At 41.8% G+C, this 17,573-nt stretch overlaps 1 protein-coding gene across 1 annotated transcript; it reads left to right on the plus strand.

Annotated features, from left to right (window-relative positions):
* The first annotated feature begins 359 nt into the window (after positions 1-359).
* On the plus strand, positions 360-3,928 carry LOC149816575 (gamma-tubulin complex component 3-like). The gene is made up of 3 exons (XM_089987306.1): positions 360-2,719; positions 2,849-3,303; positions 3,678-3,928. The coding sequence occupies exons 1-2, from the start codon at positions 360-362 to the stop codon at positions 3,129-3,131; spliced, it is 2,643 nt and encodes an 880-aa protein (XP_089843432.1). The 3' UTR covers positions 3,132-3,303; positions 3,678-3,928.
* The last annotated feature ends 13,645 nt before the right edge of the window (positions 3,929-17,573 follow it).

The raw sequence follows: 17,573 nt of genomic DNA on the forward strand, positions 1-17,573 counted from the left end.
TAATTCAACTAATTAGTTAAATAGTAATAATTAATAAATAGCAAGTTTTCATACAACTATAACAATTTTATATTATTAAAAATAATAATAAATAAATCAGGCCCATCAGACTGGCTCGATAGTCTCGTATATAATGAGTCGGTTTTTGGCCCGGTACCTAACGGTCTCGAGCCTAAAATCATGGCCCAAACCCGGCCATAGCGGGCCGGGTCGGATGCCCACTTCTACAATCTAGGGATACGTTTTGGCAATTTTCAATCTCCGCTCTCACCTCTTGTTGTTTTTTTGAAGTTGCAAAAACTGAAAGAGCCCTCCCTTTTTGAATCTCAGAGACTAGTGAACGGTCGCTCCCACTGGGAATGGAGGAGCAGAAGATCGCGGACCAGGTGATGGAGCTCGTCCTCCGGCTGCTCCCGTCGGACGCCGCCGCCGCCGGGATCACCCGCAGCCACCACCCGCCAGACTCCGTCGCTGACCGCTCCTTCCGGTATGCGATGAGGATCATCGGCAGCCGGCTGACCCCCTCCGTGTCCGCCGACGAGTCCGCCATGGCGGAGTCCATCAAGCGCCAGCTCGTCAATGACGGCCGCTCCTCCGACGCCCTCGCCTTCGCCGACCTCTACGCAAAGTTCTCCCTCAAGTCTGGCCCAGGCTGCATCCGCAACAAGTGGTCCCTCCTCTACCTCCTCAAGGTCATCTCCGACGACCGCCGGGCCGACGCCTCCTGCGCCAACGACCTTGCCGCCGGGAGCTTCGCCGCCGCCACAGTCTCCGGCGGCCTCCCGGCGCTGCTGGCCGAAGACCCCGCCTCGAGGGCCACTAGGGTTAGGGATCTCGTCGATAGGTCCGCTAGGTCTTCTTCTTCTACCAGGAGTAGCATTCTGCGAAGATCCCTAGGGCAGGATTCCGGCGGGGGCATCCTCCTTGTATCTAAGGATCCCGAGAACCTCCGCCAGGCGGCGCTCAGGGAATTCGCCGATCTCTCCAGGGAGGAGTCGGAGGTCTCCGAGAGCGCTCTGGTGAAGGACGTGATCTACGCCTGTCAGGGGATCGACGGCCGCTACGTGAGGTTCGATCGGGAGGCGGATGCCTACGTCTTGCCGGAGGCGCTCCGCGTGCCGAGATCGACGAGGATCGCCATGAGGAAGCTCTGTGAGCTCGGGTGGCTGTTCAAGAAGGTGAAGGCCTACATCTCGGCAAGCATGGAGCGGTTCCCCTCCGAAGAGGTGGGGACGATCGGCCAGGCATTCTGCTCCGCTCTTCAGGAAGAGCTCTCCGTCTACTACAAGTTGCTGGCCGTCCTCGAAGCTCAAGCTCTCAATCCGATCCCTTTGGTGTCGGAGGCGGCGTCTGATGGCAACTCCGGCGGGAATTATCTTTCCTTGAGGCGGATGGCCGTCTGGTTGGCGGAGCCGCTGGTGAGGATGAGGTTGATGGCGGTCTTGGTCGACGACTGTACGGTCTCCAGAGGCGGGGCAATGGCGGGGGCGATCCACGTGAGGGCGCAGCACGGAGATCCGTTGGTTCAAGAGTTCATGAGACGGCTGCTGCAGAGGGTGTGCTCGCCGCTGTTTGAGATGGTGAGGAGTTGGGTTCTGGAAGGTGAATTGAACGACATCTTCGCGGAGTTCTTCATATTGGGGCAGCTAGTGAAGGCAGAATCCCTATGGAGAGAAGGTTACAGGATGCATTCTGTCATGTTACCGGCTTTCATCCCGGAATCATTGGCGCAGAGGATACTGAGGACGGGGAAGTCGATCAACTTTCTCCGCGTTTGTTGCGAGGATCAGGGATGGGCAGACGCAGCTGCAGAAGCGGCTGCAGTAGTTGGGACATCCACTCGTAGAGGTGGGCTAGGTTATGGTGAAACTGAGGCACTGGAAGCACTTGTTGTAGAAGCGGCGAAGCGAATCGACCGACATTTGCTCGAAGTAATGTATAAGAGGTACAAATTCAAGGACCATTGTCTCGCCATAAAAAGATACTTGCTACTTGGGCAAGGAGATTTCATACAGTATTTGATGGACGTCGTCGGTCCTGAACTCTCTGAGCCTGCAAATACGATTAGCTCGTTCAAATTAGCTGGGCTTCTGGAGAGTGCTATCCGATCCTCCAATGCGCAGTATGATGATCCTAATATACTAGAAAGGTTGAGGGTGAAGATGATGCCCCATGGCAGCGGTGACAGAGGATGGGATGTTTTCTCACTGGACTATGATTCCAGAGTTCCACTTAATACCATTTTTACAGAGTCTGTAATGGAGAGGTACCTTCGGATTTTTAACTTCCTTTGGAAGTTGAGGCGAGTGGAGCATGCATTGATCGGGGCATGGAAGAATATGAAGCCAAATTGCACTATATCTCAAACCTTGCAGATGCAGGGAGGGACAACCAAGCTGCAGTTCGTGACTATATCTAGAAAATGTCAAGTTCTTTGGAATGAGATGAATCATTTTGTTACTAATCTTCAGTACTATATTATGTTTGAAGTTCTGGAGGAATCATGGTCTTCCTTCGTGGAGGAGATGGATGAAGCTCATGATTTGGATGACCTGCTTGCGGCCCATGAAAAGTATTTGAACTCAATTGTGGAGAAGTCACTTCTTGGAGATAGATCCAAGCACATTTGCAAGGTTCTATTTGTTTTATTTGATCTCGTACTGCAATTCAGAAGTCATGCTGAACGATTATATGAAGGTATCCGTGATTTCCAATCTAGGTATACTCCTTTCCTTACCGTCGTCCAATTGTTCTTTGTTCACATTTTCTTTATGTTTTAATCTTTTAATTTTTCCCTGTTAAGTTTGTTTAATAAAATTTAATGAATCCTCAACTGGTTGGCTCTCAGGGAAAGAAGCAGATCAAGGTCAAAATCAAAGAATGAGCTATCCAAGTCGAACACTTACATTGGTGGGAGTAGGAAGGCTTTTTCACAGTTCACTGGAGAGTTTTTAAAGAGAATGGGTGAAGATTTGGATAAAATTGTGAAAGAGTATTCCTCTGTACTTGAAGGATTCATTTCACAATTGCCTGTGCAACAACATGTTGATCTGAAGTTTCTATTTTTCCGGTTAGACTTCACTGAATTTTATAGTCGGCTGAGAGCAAATGCTTCTTTGAAATCCATTTAAGATGAAAACGAGATTCCTTTGCCAATTATTCATCCAATGGTGGTGATGTGTTTTGAAACATGACCTGCTGTTGTAAGCCGATTGTGCTTGTTTGTGAGCAAGTTGATCATGCACTTCTCTTGATGAATTAATTAGTTGGCTGAACTATCCAGTCTGGCATTGTACCGTTGTGGTAATTCATCTTCGTCTTTTTCCTTCTTATTTTTTTGCTATCTAGGCTCTGTTTGGGAGCTGGAGATGGGAAGAGATGAGAGTGGAGATGGTATTTAATGAGGGTGTAATAAATACCACCTACCCTCACAGGTATTTGGGAACATTGTTTTGGGAGATGAGAATGGTGTTGCGAGTGGAAATGGGAGTGGAGATGAGCCATTTTCAACTCCATCCTCACAAGGATGTTGTTGACAACTCTAGCTTCATGCCCACTCCCATCACCCCTCTCATCTCCTCTCCAGCACCGGCTCCCAAACATAGCCTTATTTTTATCTGTCTTGGGAACTCTCTTGAATTCTTGGTTGTATCCCTGACATACTCATCTACCTGCAGGTTATCTTGTTTATTTGTGGCAGATCATGTGGTATTGTTGGGTCTGGATTAGTGGCAGATCAACTAATTTACCGAAAGTTGAATATCAAGAAACCAACTTTTTGAAGGTATCCATGTATTATTGCAGTCAAACTCTTGGAATTTGTAACATTAGTGTTCATTTTGTAAGAAAGAAAGTGCTCGTCTAGATTGTATATCTATATTGTAATTTTCTCCTTACAAGTGTCCAATTAAGTGATAAGTTGTTTGCACATGGTTGGCAATGTTTTTATTCGTGTGTTCTTTTTTAGATCTCATAGATGCATATGTGCACGTGTGCACGTGCAAGCACACCACGACAAATTTTGAGGGGAATGTTCTGCAAGGGAAAATAAAAAAATCTAATGGTAGTAATAGAAGAGAAGCACCTGCAAAGAGATGATATAAGCGATAACACCATAGCATATTGATGTGAGCCATAAGCAAAATATGTATACTTCATCCCACAACTCTTTTTACTAAAATCTGTCCCCGTTTTACTAAAAACTGCATTGGACCTACATATATGGATCTTGCATTGGACCCACACAATCTATATAGTTGTGTCCCCATACCCTCATTTTTTGAAATTGCCGTGTCATGCCCTCCGAACCTGTACCCGTACCCAGGTGACATAGATAACCTTTGAAATGAGTCATTGTTGGGAGAGGAGAAAATATCTCATCATACTGTTGCATGACACCTTTGATGGCCAACCTAGGCTTATACCTCCCAGTAATACCATGTAATCTGGTTTATTCGACCTTGGGGATCCATTCAAGGCAATGATTGTTTTAGATGTTCTGAATATAGGGCTGAATAAGCTAAGCTGTTTGTGAAAGGGTTGGATTCACTTCGTTGAGGCTCAGCTTGAGTTTGCATATGTACTTAAATGAGCCAAGCCGTAGGCTCACTTGGTTAAAAAAGCCTAGCTCAAGCGCAATGTTGAGCTTGTTTAAAGCTCATTTTATCATGTAAAATTTAGATGTTCATGAGGTTCTTTAACACAACAAAGACTCTTGTTGCAACAGTCAGTCTGTCTCTTAGGAGGTAGCCGGTACAAATCCTGCTTCTCTTTCTTTCATTTAAAGCTTTTCTTAAAAACAAATCTTATTAAAATAGCTTTACTTAAGCTTAACCAACCCAAACTTGTACTTGCTCAATTTTCACTGAGCCAAACTTGAACTGGGGTGCTCAAGCTAGGCTCGAGCTTTAGCAGAGCTCAAGCCTAATACATGAGGTACTGACCTGAGCTCAAGCATCCTAGGCTTTGGCTTTGCACTGATTGTATAAAACCCTGTCTGCATGGTTATGTCATCTAAAGCTAAAAGTATCTCTAGTTAAAATGAGCATGCTTAGGGGATGTTTGGACACAGACCACTTGTTCACAAAAGCAGAATAAGTTGGAAAATTGAATAATGAAGTATAGTCTAACTGCCTAACTTACCCCACATTTCTAGATAACTAGTTCATCTGAACACTTTATTGCCGCTTTAAAGCTTGTGATACGAGTGAACATTCATAATTCATTAAGGATTGTTTTGTTAACTGAAAATTTGTGGGAAACATGGAGAATAGGAATAAGAAGACATTCTTCTGGAAAATTGGGCAAGGGACAATTAATTGGGAGGCAGTTAGTTTATTGAGGATGTCCATATGATAGAACCTGCCCAAGAAGCCTGTGGTTTCTGAATGGCAGAGCATACACCAGAATGCTTATACCATTAATCATTTTGTCTTTTGGATGTTAGTCTAAAATAAGGGAGAAATTGAAGGGAGGGGGTAACCCTCTCTAAAAAAGGAAGAGGGGAGGGGTTGCAGAGAAGGGGATGAGTCTTTAGAGCAGTTGCCTTCATAGAGGAAGAAATTTCAAAGCAAAATGCAATGATTGTTAATACCACTTAGGCTGCATGGTGGTAATCACATGTCTTAGGCATGGACAAGCTAGATGTAACAGTCAATCTAAACTAACGCCTAGACACTAGCCACACTCTGACCCAGTGCGCATCTGTGGACAAAAATCATTGTTTTCAAATTGGGAGTTCTAGTAATTTCTCATTGGATTGAAAATATATAAGGGCATTTGCCCTTTATAATATACCTTATACTTAAGATCTTCAATTCTGTTAGGTTGTCTACATTATTGTAAGTAGACACGCTTATTTGGAACATTGGGGCAAGTTGGTTGCAGTATTCACTTCAGAGTAGTTCATGAACCATGCATCACCTCATGGGGGTCTTTATCCCAGCTTTAAAGTTTCCTTGGAAGAATCCGTGCTTATTTCAACATTGACAAATCAGATAGCCTTTTGGTGTTCTCTTTTCCATAAATGCTTCCCTTTTGAGGATGACTTTCATGTGAAGTTAAACTAGTTTTTTTATTAAAACGGGATGTGAAGTTAAACTAGTAGGTTGCTACTCTGTAACTTTCACTGAACTGTGTTCGTGATACATTATAGAGGACTTTGAGAATGAGTAGCAAAAGAACAAAATGTGATTAATAAAATGGGCAATGAAATATGATTAACCAAAAAGGACAGTGAATGGGAAGTAAGAAAAGGAGCAGAGGACAAGTAATAATGACTATAATCGTAAAAGTAACCACCCACTCACCCATATATACATGTGCATATTGGGTGAGTGTATTGATGGATTGTCTGTCCTTAATTCTTTTGTGAAAATTGAAGAGCTATTGAGAATTGCATTCTTGCTATTTCTTTCAAACAGAACTTTTTTTTTGGTTGATGGGCAAGTTGGGGCATAACCCCTGTGGCATTCAAATGAAATAAAGCAATGCAATCACCTAAGATATGTTGATTGTCTGACATAGACAACTCACCATCACTCATATTAGTTGCAGTCTGCAGACTTAAAATCGGAGTGATAGATGAAGATGGCTTCAATACAATGTGACTAGGCAAAAGGAGGGAATTGAAATAGACATTCTGAATGATTTCCTGCAAGAATAAAATGGTGAATGACCAAAACTAGCCGACTAAAATTACACATGGAAAATAGTGAATAGCACATAGAAAAGCATTACACATTAAGCAGCACAAGTAGTCAAATATATTGCCTGAAGAAGCAAGTAAAAGAAATTTAGGAAGACGGCATTCCATGGTGGTTCATCTTGAGAACTTAGTGATCTTTAAGCATCATGTGTACTTCTGTTACCTGTATGCATATAGGCTTAGCTTTTCTGCTTCCTTTTTTATGTTCACGTGACAAATTTAGACAGTAACCAGGTTCCAGCTTTTCTTGAGCAAGCACAAAAGTATCTCTGAGCCATACTGAGCGAATAATAGTGATTATACAGATCCAGCAACGATAGTCATTCTTCTTTCTTTACCCTTTCAATTTTTGCTCCTCCATGTACTTTTGTCAGTATGTTTCAGTTAATACTTTTCTAACTACAATATTCTTTGCATAGGGGTATATATTAATGCTATCTTCCAAATGTATTGGGGCGTCAAACAGCTAACTCAGAGAGCATTTCTTGATTAGGAAAAGCTGTATATTGTTTCCAATCCAAATGATAGGTCTGGTGACTGCAATCACACTATGAGAATCTTGCCTTTAATCTGATGGTAGGTCTGGTGACTACAGTCACTATAAGAACCTTGACTTCAGTCCGATGTTAAATTTCAATCAACCGTGCAATATCCTTTTTTATTTTCTCAAAGATAAATTTCAAACTGAAGGTTGAAGCCAATGTTGGCTAAAGGAAGTTATTTACAAAATAATTAGTGTTCAACTCCGGATACAGTTGAAAGACTATTGTGATGAGGGAAGCAGACTATGATGAGGAATACTCATGCTGTGCTGCTCTAACCCGCCCTGTGAATACTTTCAGGACAAGACATTAGTTAGGGTGATCTAGCATCATTCCCTTTTGATAGACGGTGACAGTTTTGATAAAGACCTGGAGGTTACTGTTGAGTGTCGAGGGTACATCCGTATATATCTGACATTGAAGCTGAAGCCCATTTCAGTTGTATGGCTTTCAAGCTGAAAAATTATCTCATTGCATCTAACCTTGTTTTTGCAAGGATGATAACGATTTAGTAAATAGGCTGTAAATCAATATTTATATATAAATCAGCTCAAAATGTGATGCACTTTATTTTTGTTGATCACAAGTTTAAATTACATTCTATTGACTCATTTTGATTGCAGGATATGATTGGGCCAGGCCCAAGAGGAGCCAACAGTTACTGTTGCAAATCATGGAATCTGAGGCCAGGCTCTGTTTAGGTGCTGGGAGGGTGATGGAAAGGGCCACGAGAGAGAGGGTAGGGAAATTAGAGGAGTGATATGAGTGGATTCACAATAACATCCTTGCGAGGATGTAATTGAAATCAGGAGATGGAGGCGATTTGGCTCGCCATCATCTCTTATCTCTCCTATTTCAAATCCGAGACCCCAAACAGCAGAGACCAGCATGATTTTTCATCGCCCTTCCAATCTCCTTTCCGACACCAGCTCCCAGATAGAGCCTTAGAGGCATTGGCCAAAATCTATGCTCAGTCTAAGACCTGACCATTCTGGGCCAGGTTGGCTCATGTCAACCTTTTTTGTCTGCCCGCAGATGACCGTTTGATGGGTGACAATGCGACACTGAGACAGTGCATATGAGCTTGAGACAATCCATCGAACACTGAGGATTATGTTCTCATTTTTAACACCTTGGTATCCTTATCCTGTATTCTGTTCATTTCTACTGCAACATTCCATCTAATGATATGTACTCACATCTTTAAATTCATGGAGATGACTGATGTCTTTTTCTAATGAACCATGTTCGTTTTCAACTTAAATCATGGTATCAAGCAGTGATAAGGTGACTAAGCTTGGATTCGTAATTGTGGTGAAGCCATGCGTGCAATGTCAAAGGTATTCAGAAAACCAACGACAAGATGAAAAAAACAAATAGGAAGAAATATCAAAAACCTCCTCTTCCTGCACCTCTGTTTGCATAATAGTCAGACTCCTGCCGAAACATGATTCTGCAGTCATGTTTGGAACGGGTTTTTCCTTCCACTTGACTTTTTTTTTTTAAAGAAATGGTGAAAGCACTCAGAGACATTCAGAAGGGTTTGAATTCTAGTGTGGAGATACCAGCGTTTTCTCACTCGGATCAAGGTCCCTACCGGCTTGAAGGGCACAGGCCGGTAGCGACCTTGATCTGAGTGTCGTCTTTTGAATCAAGCAGTTTATTTTCCTTTGTTGAGAGAGAGAGAGGGGTTATCTTTTTTATTTCTTGGGCTTTTTCCAAGCAGATGAGAGAGCCTCAACATTGGAGTGGAACCATGCCACCTGATGGTGAGTGAAAACTCCAACATTGTACAAGATGTAGAAACCTTTGGAAAGCTATACACCCTTAGGATACATGACTAAATCTGCGTGCACGCCATCCTTTGATTATATTGTTTTTTTTTTCTTTTTGGAAAGAGAAATTGCTTATATTGTGTCATACACATACGCACGGTATCACTCATTTAGGCTGAAGCTGGTATGTGGCTGCTAGGGATAGCAGTGGACCCGAAAAAAATGGAGCCCCACCCTGCTTCACCCCATTTGGACCGGGGATGGACATGAAACGGGAAATGGACCGGGCATGGAGGTTAAAATCAAAACCCGTGTGGGGATGAAGGCGTGGATGGACTTACTCTTGCCCCCGCCCCACCCTGTCCTGATCTCCCGTTAAGAAAATTATTATTATATCTTTATACGTATTATAAAATCTTATATATATAACCCTAATATAAAACCCTTTCTCAAATCTCTCTTCTCTCCTCCCTCTCCTTCTAACGAGCTGCATGAGCTTTCATTTCTCTCATCTCCTTCCTCTAACAACGGAAGGCAATGAAGGACATGAAACGGGGAATGAACCGATGATGGAGGTTAAAATCAAAACCCATGCAAGGATGAAGGCAGAAATGGAGGGCAAAATTTTGAGAGGGAGTGGAGGTGGAGATCTTGTCTCCCTCACCCGCCCCGGCCCACTGCCACCCTATTGGCTGGGTAGAGCCACACCATCTTTACTGACATTGAATCCCACTGGAGCCATTACCCTAGCCTAGCCAGGCATGATTAAAAAACTTTAGCTGCTTATATGAATTTGCTGCCACCACAGTTATTGTTATTTGGGGAGCTTCACTTTTTTCTAATGTCAAATTTACCAAAATACATGTTCATACAAGCCTATATTGTAGCGATAAGCCAAACCTTGTAGAACATTTTGGGCTACCTTTTTTTTTATGACAAAGAACCCTCACTGAAGCCAAGAGTGGAGCCCCACGACCACCTGCCTTATTAGGCCCACCTTTCAAAGCTAGGGACACACCCGTGCACCAGCGGGATGTGATCCAGTGCCTTCATCTCAGCACCGTCACAACGCCACAGGAGGGTTGTGTATGTTCGCCCCCGATGATTCACTGAATCCCACGTCCGTGTTCGGGGGATCGAATGAGCGCCACGTATTCATGCACATGGGGCTCGTATTCCCGTGTATGTTGACATAACTTTGCATCGGAATCTGGTGATGTTGCAAAGACTTAATCACCCTTACTTGCTTTTCTTGCCCTGAAATGACGGTTCGAGGAAATGACAAAAATATCCTCCATTCAAAAGTTGTGAAACGACGGGTGGGGAAAAGGACAAAAAAGCAGAAATTCCAGAAAGTTTGATGTTAACCATTTAAAGTGGAGACGTTCGCCTGCGCCATCTGCTGTAACAGTGCTCCCATTATCAACGTTCCAGTGTTATAAAACATTCCAGTGTCTTCTCTTCATTACTGCTGTCGTTAGGCATCATGGAAGAAAGCAATGATTCACAAACATTCCAACCAGTGCCATCAAGGCACAGTGAGTAGCTTTTCATCTCATTATGCTATCGATGAAGAAGGCACGTCGTCTTGTGTGCCATTAAGGCATTGCTTGGTTATTGCAGGTAGATCTTGTTATTACGAAGGTTGGAAACTTATCGATATTTGTAAGACGCTGGGACCTGTTGACAAGAACGCTTGTTTGCAGATTCTAGGAAGGGCCTCTACCCCATCAGGTATCCTACAGTCACTCATCATATGCATTGTATCTCAAACCGCTGTATTAGTAACAGACTCTCGTTTTTGTGAGATACATTTTTGTTAGTTAATATCGATTTGTTTGCTATTATGTTCAAGTTCTTCCTTATCGATTTGTAATTTATTGTGCGATATATTTATCGACCTTTTAGATAGTATGTTTTTGTATCGTCGAGTTATAAGTTATAAAAACTGAACTGCCGTATCGATTTTCAATATTTGACAAATCGCTATACATATCGTTTTGTAAGATATTATATGTTTTGTAATATGTATTTGTAAGATATTTGTACACAGACTTTGAAAACGTTTGGGTGCAGAAACACATCTTGACACGCATGGCGGGGCGATTTTCGCATGCATATCGTTGCTCTCTCAGCGACTTCTATTGAACTCGCTTTAGAGCCTCGTGGATATTATGAGAGCGTTATCGTCAACACACATGTACGACATGTTTATTTTATTGGCATGGTAAGCGACACGTCGATGCTCAGCACAAGCAAACATCAAACCGCACTTGCTTTGATACTTTCATTCATTAAATCGTTGCTTTGACTTGCGTAACCCTAGTGGTATCCGTTCTTATATGCATCCTGATTAAATCGTAGTAAACCTATGCCGCTTGCTAACGGAAATTGATATATTGCTTACAAAACATTCCACTGTCTTCTTTTATTTGTCGTTGTTGTTAGGCATTAAGGAAGAAAGCAATGATGCACAAACATTTCAACCAGTTCCATCAAGGCGGCGTGAGTAGCTTCCTAGCATCATGCTATCGCTGAAGAAGGCATGTCGTCTTGTGTGTCATTAAGGCTTTGTTTGGTTATTGCAGGTAGATCTTGTTCTTACGAAGGTTGGAAACTTATCGATATTTGTAAGACGCTGGGACCTGTTGACAGGAATGCTTGTTTGCAGATGCTAGGAAGGGCCTCTACCCCATCAGGTATCCTACATTCACTCATCATATGCATTGTATCTCAAATCGCTGTATTAGTAACAGACTCTCATTTTTGTGAGATAATATCGACTTGTTTGCCATGTTACTGCAAACACAAATTGATATATTGCTTAAAACATTATTGAGCTTATCATCAGGTTGTAATAAAGACGATGTAGCTCAATCAATAGAAAGATCTGGAGAATTGAATATCTATACTTATGACCCAACTGAAGAATTGAACATCTGCACTAACGATGCACATGAAAAGAAAGGTGCAGGCATTAGACCCACTATTGACTTGAATGTTCCAGTGGAAGAAATGCAATTCAATGATGAGGTAGACTACCATGACAGCGCACATAATAAAAGTGTATGCACCGGGAATGTACACGGAAGTACACCTGGCTTCAATGTTCCAGGAGAAGAAATGCAATTCAGTAATGATCCTGATTTTGATGTCAGTACACTTAATAAAACCGTAGGAACTGGGAATGTACATGGAATTGTACTTGACTATGTTCCTGTAGAAGGAATGCATTTTAATAACGAAGAAGATGCATATAAATTTTACAATGATTATGCCTTAAAAGTTGGCTTCAGTGTGAGAAGGTTTTCTTGGTCAAAAAATGCACAGGGTGTCTTGGTTACAAAGACATATGTCTGTTCCAAGCAAGGTTGGAAGAAATCAATGGGAAATCCAACTAGGAGCACGCCAGAATCAAGATGTGGATGTCAGGCGAGATTGGTTTTGAGAAGACATCCGAATGGGAAATTTGTCGTGCGTACTTTAATCAGTGATCATAATCATGATTTATCTGCATCATTTATGACTCCTATATTAAGGTCATATCGTAAAGTAACTGTAGCTCATGCTGCAATGGCTGAAATAGCCGATAGCGCCGGCATTGCACCAAGGAAGACATACAATTTGTTTACCCGCATAGATGGTGGTCGCGAAAATGTGCCATTCACACCTTTGGATCTTAGAAACCACTTGAGCAGGAAGATGACAGATAACATGAAGAACGGAGAAATATGTTGTTTGGTTCGTTACTTACAGAATAAATCAAGCAATGAACATGGTTTCTTTAGTGCAATGCAAGTGGACGCAGATGGATATGCCGTGAATATGTTTTGGTCAGATTCAAGGTCTAGATTAGATTATGAATGCTTCAATGATGTGCTTGTGTTTGATACTACAGTAAAGATTAACACTGAACAGTGGCCATTTGCGCAGTTTGTGGGAGTGAACCATCACACACAGAGTTGTATATTAGGCGGTGCTTTTGTGTATGACCAGACCAAGGAAACCTTTGAGTGGTTGTTCAGAGTATTTACACAGGCAATGAACGGGAAGCATCCTGAAACTGTACTCACAGATGGTGATCACGCAATTGCGGCTGCAGTGCTTCATGTGTAGCCAGATGCACATCATCGCCTGAGTTTGTGGCATATCTTTCAAAATGCAGCAAAGAACATAGGACACATATTTAATCAGAATACAGGGTTTGACAAACATTTTACAAGGTGTGTACTTCATAGCGTAGACGAGGTCACCTTTAAGTCAGATTGGGACAAAATGATTAAGACATACGACCTTGCTGACTGTCTGTGGTTACAAAATTTATATACAGAAAAAGAGAAGTGGGCATTGGCATATGGAAGACAATACTTTTGTGCAGGTATGATAAGCACACAAAGAGCCGAATTTATGCATGCCACGCTGAAGAAAACCCTGTATTCATGTTTAACAATGTTTCGTTTCATGGAACAATATGAATTATTTGTAGACGGTCTAAGACAGAATGAGCTTGAACAAGACGTGAAATGCTTCAATACACGACCTCTAACTTTTGGCATGAAAATATTGATGCGACCTGCAGCTCTGTATACACTAACTGTATTTGAATGGATCAAGAAAGAGGTGTTTCATGTCATGAATTGCAGAATAGAAGAACTGATGCAAACCGAGAATATGCACAAATACCATATTTTTTGTCAGGGCGAAAAACATCAGGAAAGGTAAGAAGCGCATGACACGTACAATGTCGACTACGGAAGGGTAGAATGTTCGTGCAAAATGTATGAATTCAAAGGTATCCTATGCTGTCATGCATTAAAGGCACTCAATCAAGAGAAGATACAAGAAATACCTGAGTCTTACGTAATGCGAAGATAGACGAGACGCCCGAAGATTGAAATGCTCGTTATGGACAATGCGAGTAAATCTGGTGTTGACGAGAAGTGCCACATAGCCTCCCGTTACCAACAACTGTGTAGGTCATTCATGCATGTTGCTGATTTGGCATCGAGAAGCGAAGAAGGCTATGCATGTGCGAGAAAAGCTGCAACGGAGTTACTTGAAAACGTGGAGTTAATTCACATTAAGTCTTTTGCAGCGAATGAATACCAGCCGAAGATAATGGGATCGAACAACGTAGGTCAAAATCATGTCTCGCTTGACACTCCCGAGAAGTTGCGCCGAAGCGTAAACATTATCTTCAACAAGTCAGTAGTGAACGTTGTTGATTATGATGGACATATTCATGAAGCAAAGGGTATCAAAAGAAAACCTGCCTCTGATCGCAGTCGTCGGAGGGCAAAGGGTGCACTAGAATTGGTTGGCAAGAAAAGGACTAAGAAACAACCAACCTGTAATAAAAAACAACAAAGCCCTTCGAATGAACAGTTATGTAAAACATTATATTGCTCCCCATTGCGTGAAGCTTGTCAAATAGCTAACTCGTGTAATGTCCATCATGCAGCAATACCCTGCAGAAGTACCGACAAACGTTCAAACCTACATTCCTCCCGACCAGATTTCCGGCAACGATCGCTACAGTTTTACAAGGCTTTTGGTATGTTATCGATGTTGCGAGGAGGTAGGCATTTCTTGTGAAACTTAATTCAGTGTCTAATATTTTCTCTTTCATGACAGGCTACGATACAGTCGACAGATAGGTTTGGGACACAGGAATCTCGTGTGGGCTATTAACTTAGTTGGCATGCCTCTTTGCATGACCCGATCTCCACAATGCCGGGTTTTTGGAGAGTTTATAGTCATCATATGATATGTCTTAAATGATGCAAAGACTTCATGCTTATGTTTAAGGTAGTATATCCAACAAAATCTTGAATCATCATAAAAAAAATAACATAGTAAGCAAATCCTCCCTTAGATACTACGGGTGTCTTCGCCTCGAAAGAATAGCGCGCAAAGTATTGGTGAAGACAAATACAGCGATTGTTTGCCATCGCTGATTACAGCGATGCAAATAATCAATAGATAAGGAAAGGATTTGTTGCCATCGCTGGATACTACGTGCTTTGAGTCGAAGAGCGATCTGTGGCATCGCAGCATAAATCCGAGTGCACAAGTTGAAAAGATTTGTTTGTAAACATAGATCTTTGTTCGAAAGTCAAGCTTCTCATTTTTCCAAAAATGCAACGATTACAATTGAAATTACTATTACAGAGATCTTTGTCTTCGCAATCGCTGTATTTGTCTTCGCCTCGAAAGAATAGCGCGCAAAGTATTGGCGAAGACAAATACAGCGATTGTTTGCCATCGCTGATTACAGCGATGCAAATAATCAATAGATAAGGAAAGGATTTGTTGCCATCGCTGGATACTACGTGCTTTTAGTCAGAGAGCGATCTGTGGCATCGCAGCATAAATCCGAGTGCACAAGTTGAAAAGATTTGTTTGTAAACGTAGATCTTTGTTCGGAAGTCAAGCTTCTCATTTTTCCAAAAATGCAACAATTACAATTGAAATTACTATTACAGAGATCTTTGTCTTCGCAATCGCTGTATTTGTCTTCGCCTCGAAAGAATAGCGCGCAAAGTATTGGCGAAGACAAATACAACGATTATTTGCCATCGCTGATTACAGCGATGCAAATAATCAATAGATAAGGAAAGGATTTGTTGCCATCGCTGGATACTACGTGCTTTTAGTCAGAGAGCGATCTGTGGCATCGCAGCATAAATCCGAGTGCACAAGTTGAAAAGATTTGTTTGTAAACGTAGATCTTTGTTCGGAAGTCAAGCTTCTCATTTTTCCAAAAATGCAACGATTACAATTGAAATTACTATTACAGAGATCTTTGTCTTTGCAATCGGTGTATTTGTCTTTGCCTCGAAAGAATAGCGCGCGAAGTATTGGCGAAGACAAATACAACGATTGTTTGCCATCGCTCATTACAGCGATGCAAATAATCAATAGATAAGGAAAGGATTTGTTGCCATCGCTGGATACTGCGTGCTTTTAGTCGGAGAGCGATCTGTGGCATCGCAGCATAAATCCGAGTGCACAAGTTGAAAAGATTTGTTTGTAAACGTAGATCTTTGTTTGGAAGTCAAGCTTCTCATTTTTCCAAAAATGCAACGATTACAATTGAAATTACTATTACAGAGATCTTTGTCTTCGCAATCGCTGTATTTGTCTTCGCCTCGAAAGAATAGCGCGCAAAGTATTGGCGAAGACAAATACAACGATTGTTTGCCATCGCTGATTACAGCGATGCAAATAATCAATAGATAAGGAAAGGATTTGTTGCCATCGCTGGATACTACATGCTTTTAGTCAGAGAGCGATCTGTGGCATCGCAGCATAAATCTGAGTGCACAAGTTGAAAAGATTTGTTTGTAAACGTAGATCTTTGTTCGAAAGTCAAGCTTCTCATTTTTTCAAAAATGCAACGATTACAATTGAAATTACTATTACAGAGATCTTTGTCTTCGCAATCGCTATATTTGTCTTCGCCTCGAAAGAATAGCGCGCAAAGTATTGGCGAAGACAAATACAACGATTGTTTGCCATCGCTGATTACAGCGATGCAAATAATCAATAGATAAAGAAAGGATTTGTTGCCATCGCTGGATACTACATGCTTTTAGTCGGAGAGCGATCTGTGGCATCGCAGCATAAATCCGAGCGCACAAGTTGAAAAGATTTGTTTGTAAACGTAGATCTTTGTTCGAAAGTCAAGCTTCTCATTTTTCCAAAAATGCAACGATTACAATTGAAATTACTATTACAGAGATCTTTGTCTTCGCAATCGCTGTATTTGCCTTCGCCTCGAAAGAATAGCGCGCAAAGTATTGGCGAAGACAAATACAGCGATTGTTTGCCATCGTTGATTACAGCGATGCAAATAATCAATAGATAAGGAAAGGATTTGTTGCCATCGCTGGATACTACGTGCTTTTAGTCGGAGAGCGATCTGTGGCATCGTAGCATAAATCCGAGTGCACAAGTTGAAAAGATTTGTTTGTAAACGTAGATCTTTGTTCGGAAGTCAAGCTTCTCATTTTTCCAAAAAATGCAACGATTACAATTGAAATTACTATTACAGAGATCTTTGTCTTCGCAATCGCTGTATTTGTCTTCGCCTCGAAAGAATAGCGCGCAAAGTATTGGCGAAGACAAATACAGCGATTGTTTGCCATCGCTGATTATGGCGATGCAAATAATCAATAGATAAGGAAAGGATTTGTTGCCATCGCTGGATAGTACGTGCTTTTAGTCGGAGAGCGAACTGTAGCATCGCAGCATAAATCCGAGTGCACAAGTTGAAAAGATTTGTTTGTAAACGTAGATCTTTGTTCGGAAGTCAAGCTTCTCATTTTTCCAAAAATGCAACGATTATAATTGAAATTACTATTACAAAGATCTTTGTCTTCGCAATCGCTGTATTTGTCTTCGCCTCGAAAGAATAGCGCACAAAGTATTGGCGAAGACAATTACAGCGATTGTTTGCCATCGCTGATTACAGCGATGCAAATAATCAATAGATAAGGAAAGGATTTGTTGCCATCGCTGGATACTACGTGCTTTTAGTCGGAGAGC

Source organism: Nuphar pumila, chromosome 14 (genome assembly GCF_984573655.1).
Source record: "Nuphar pumila chromosome 14, dmNupPumi1.hap1.1, whole genome shotgun sequence".
NCBI classification, from domain to species: domain Eukaryota; kingdom Viridiplantae; phylum Streptophyta; class Magnoliopsida; order Nymphaeales; family Nymphaeaceae; genus Nuphar; species Nuphar pumila.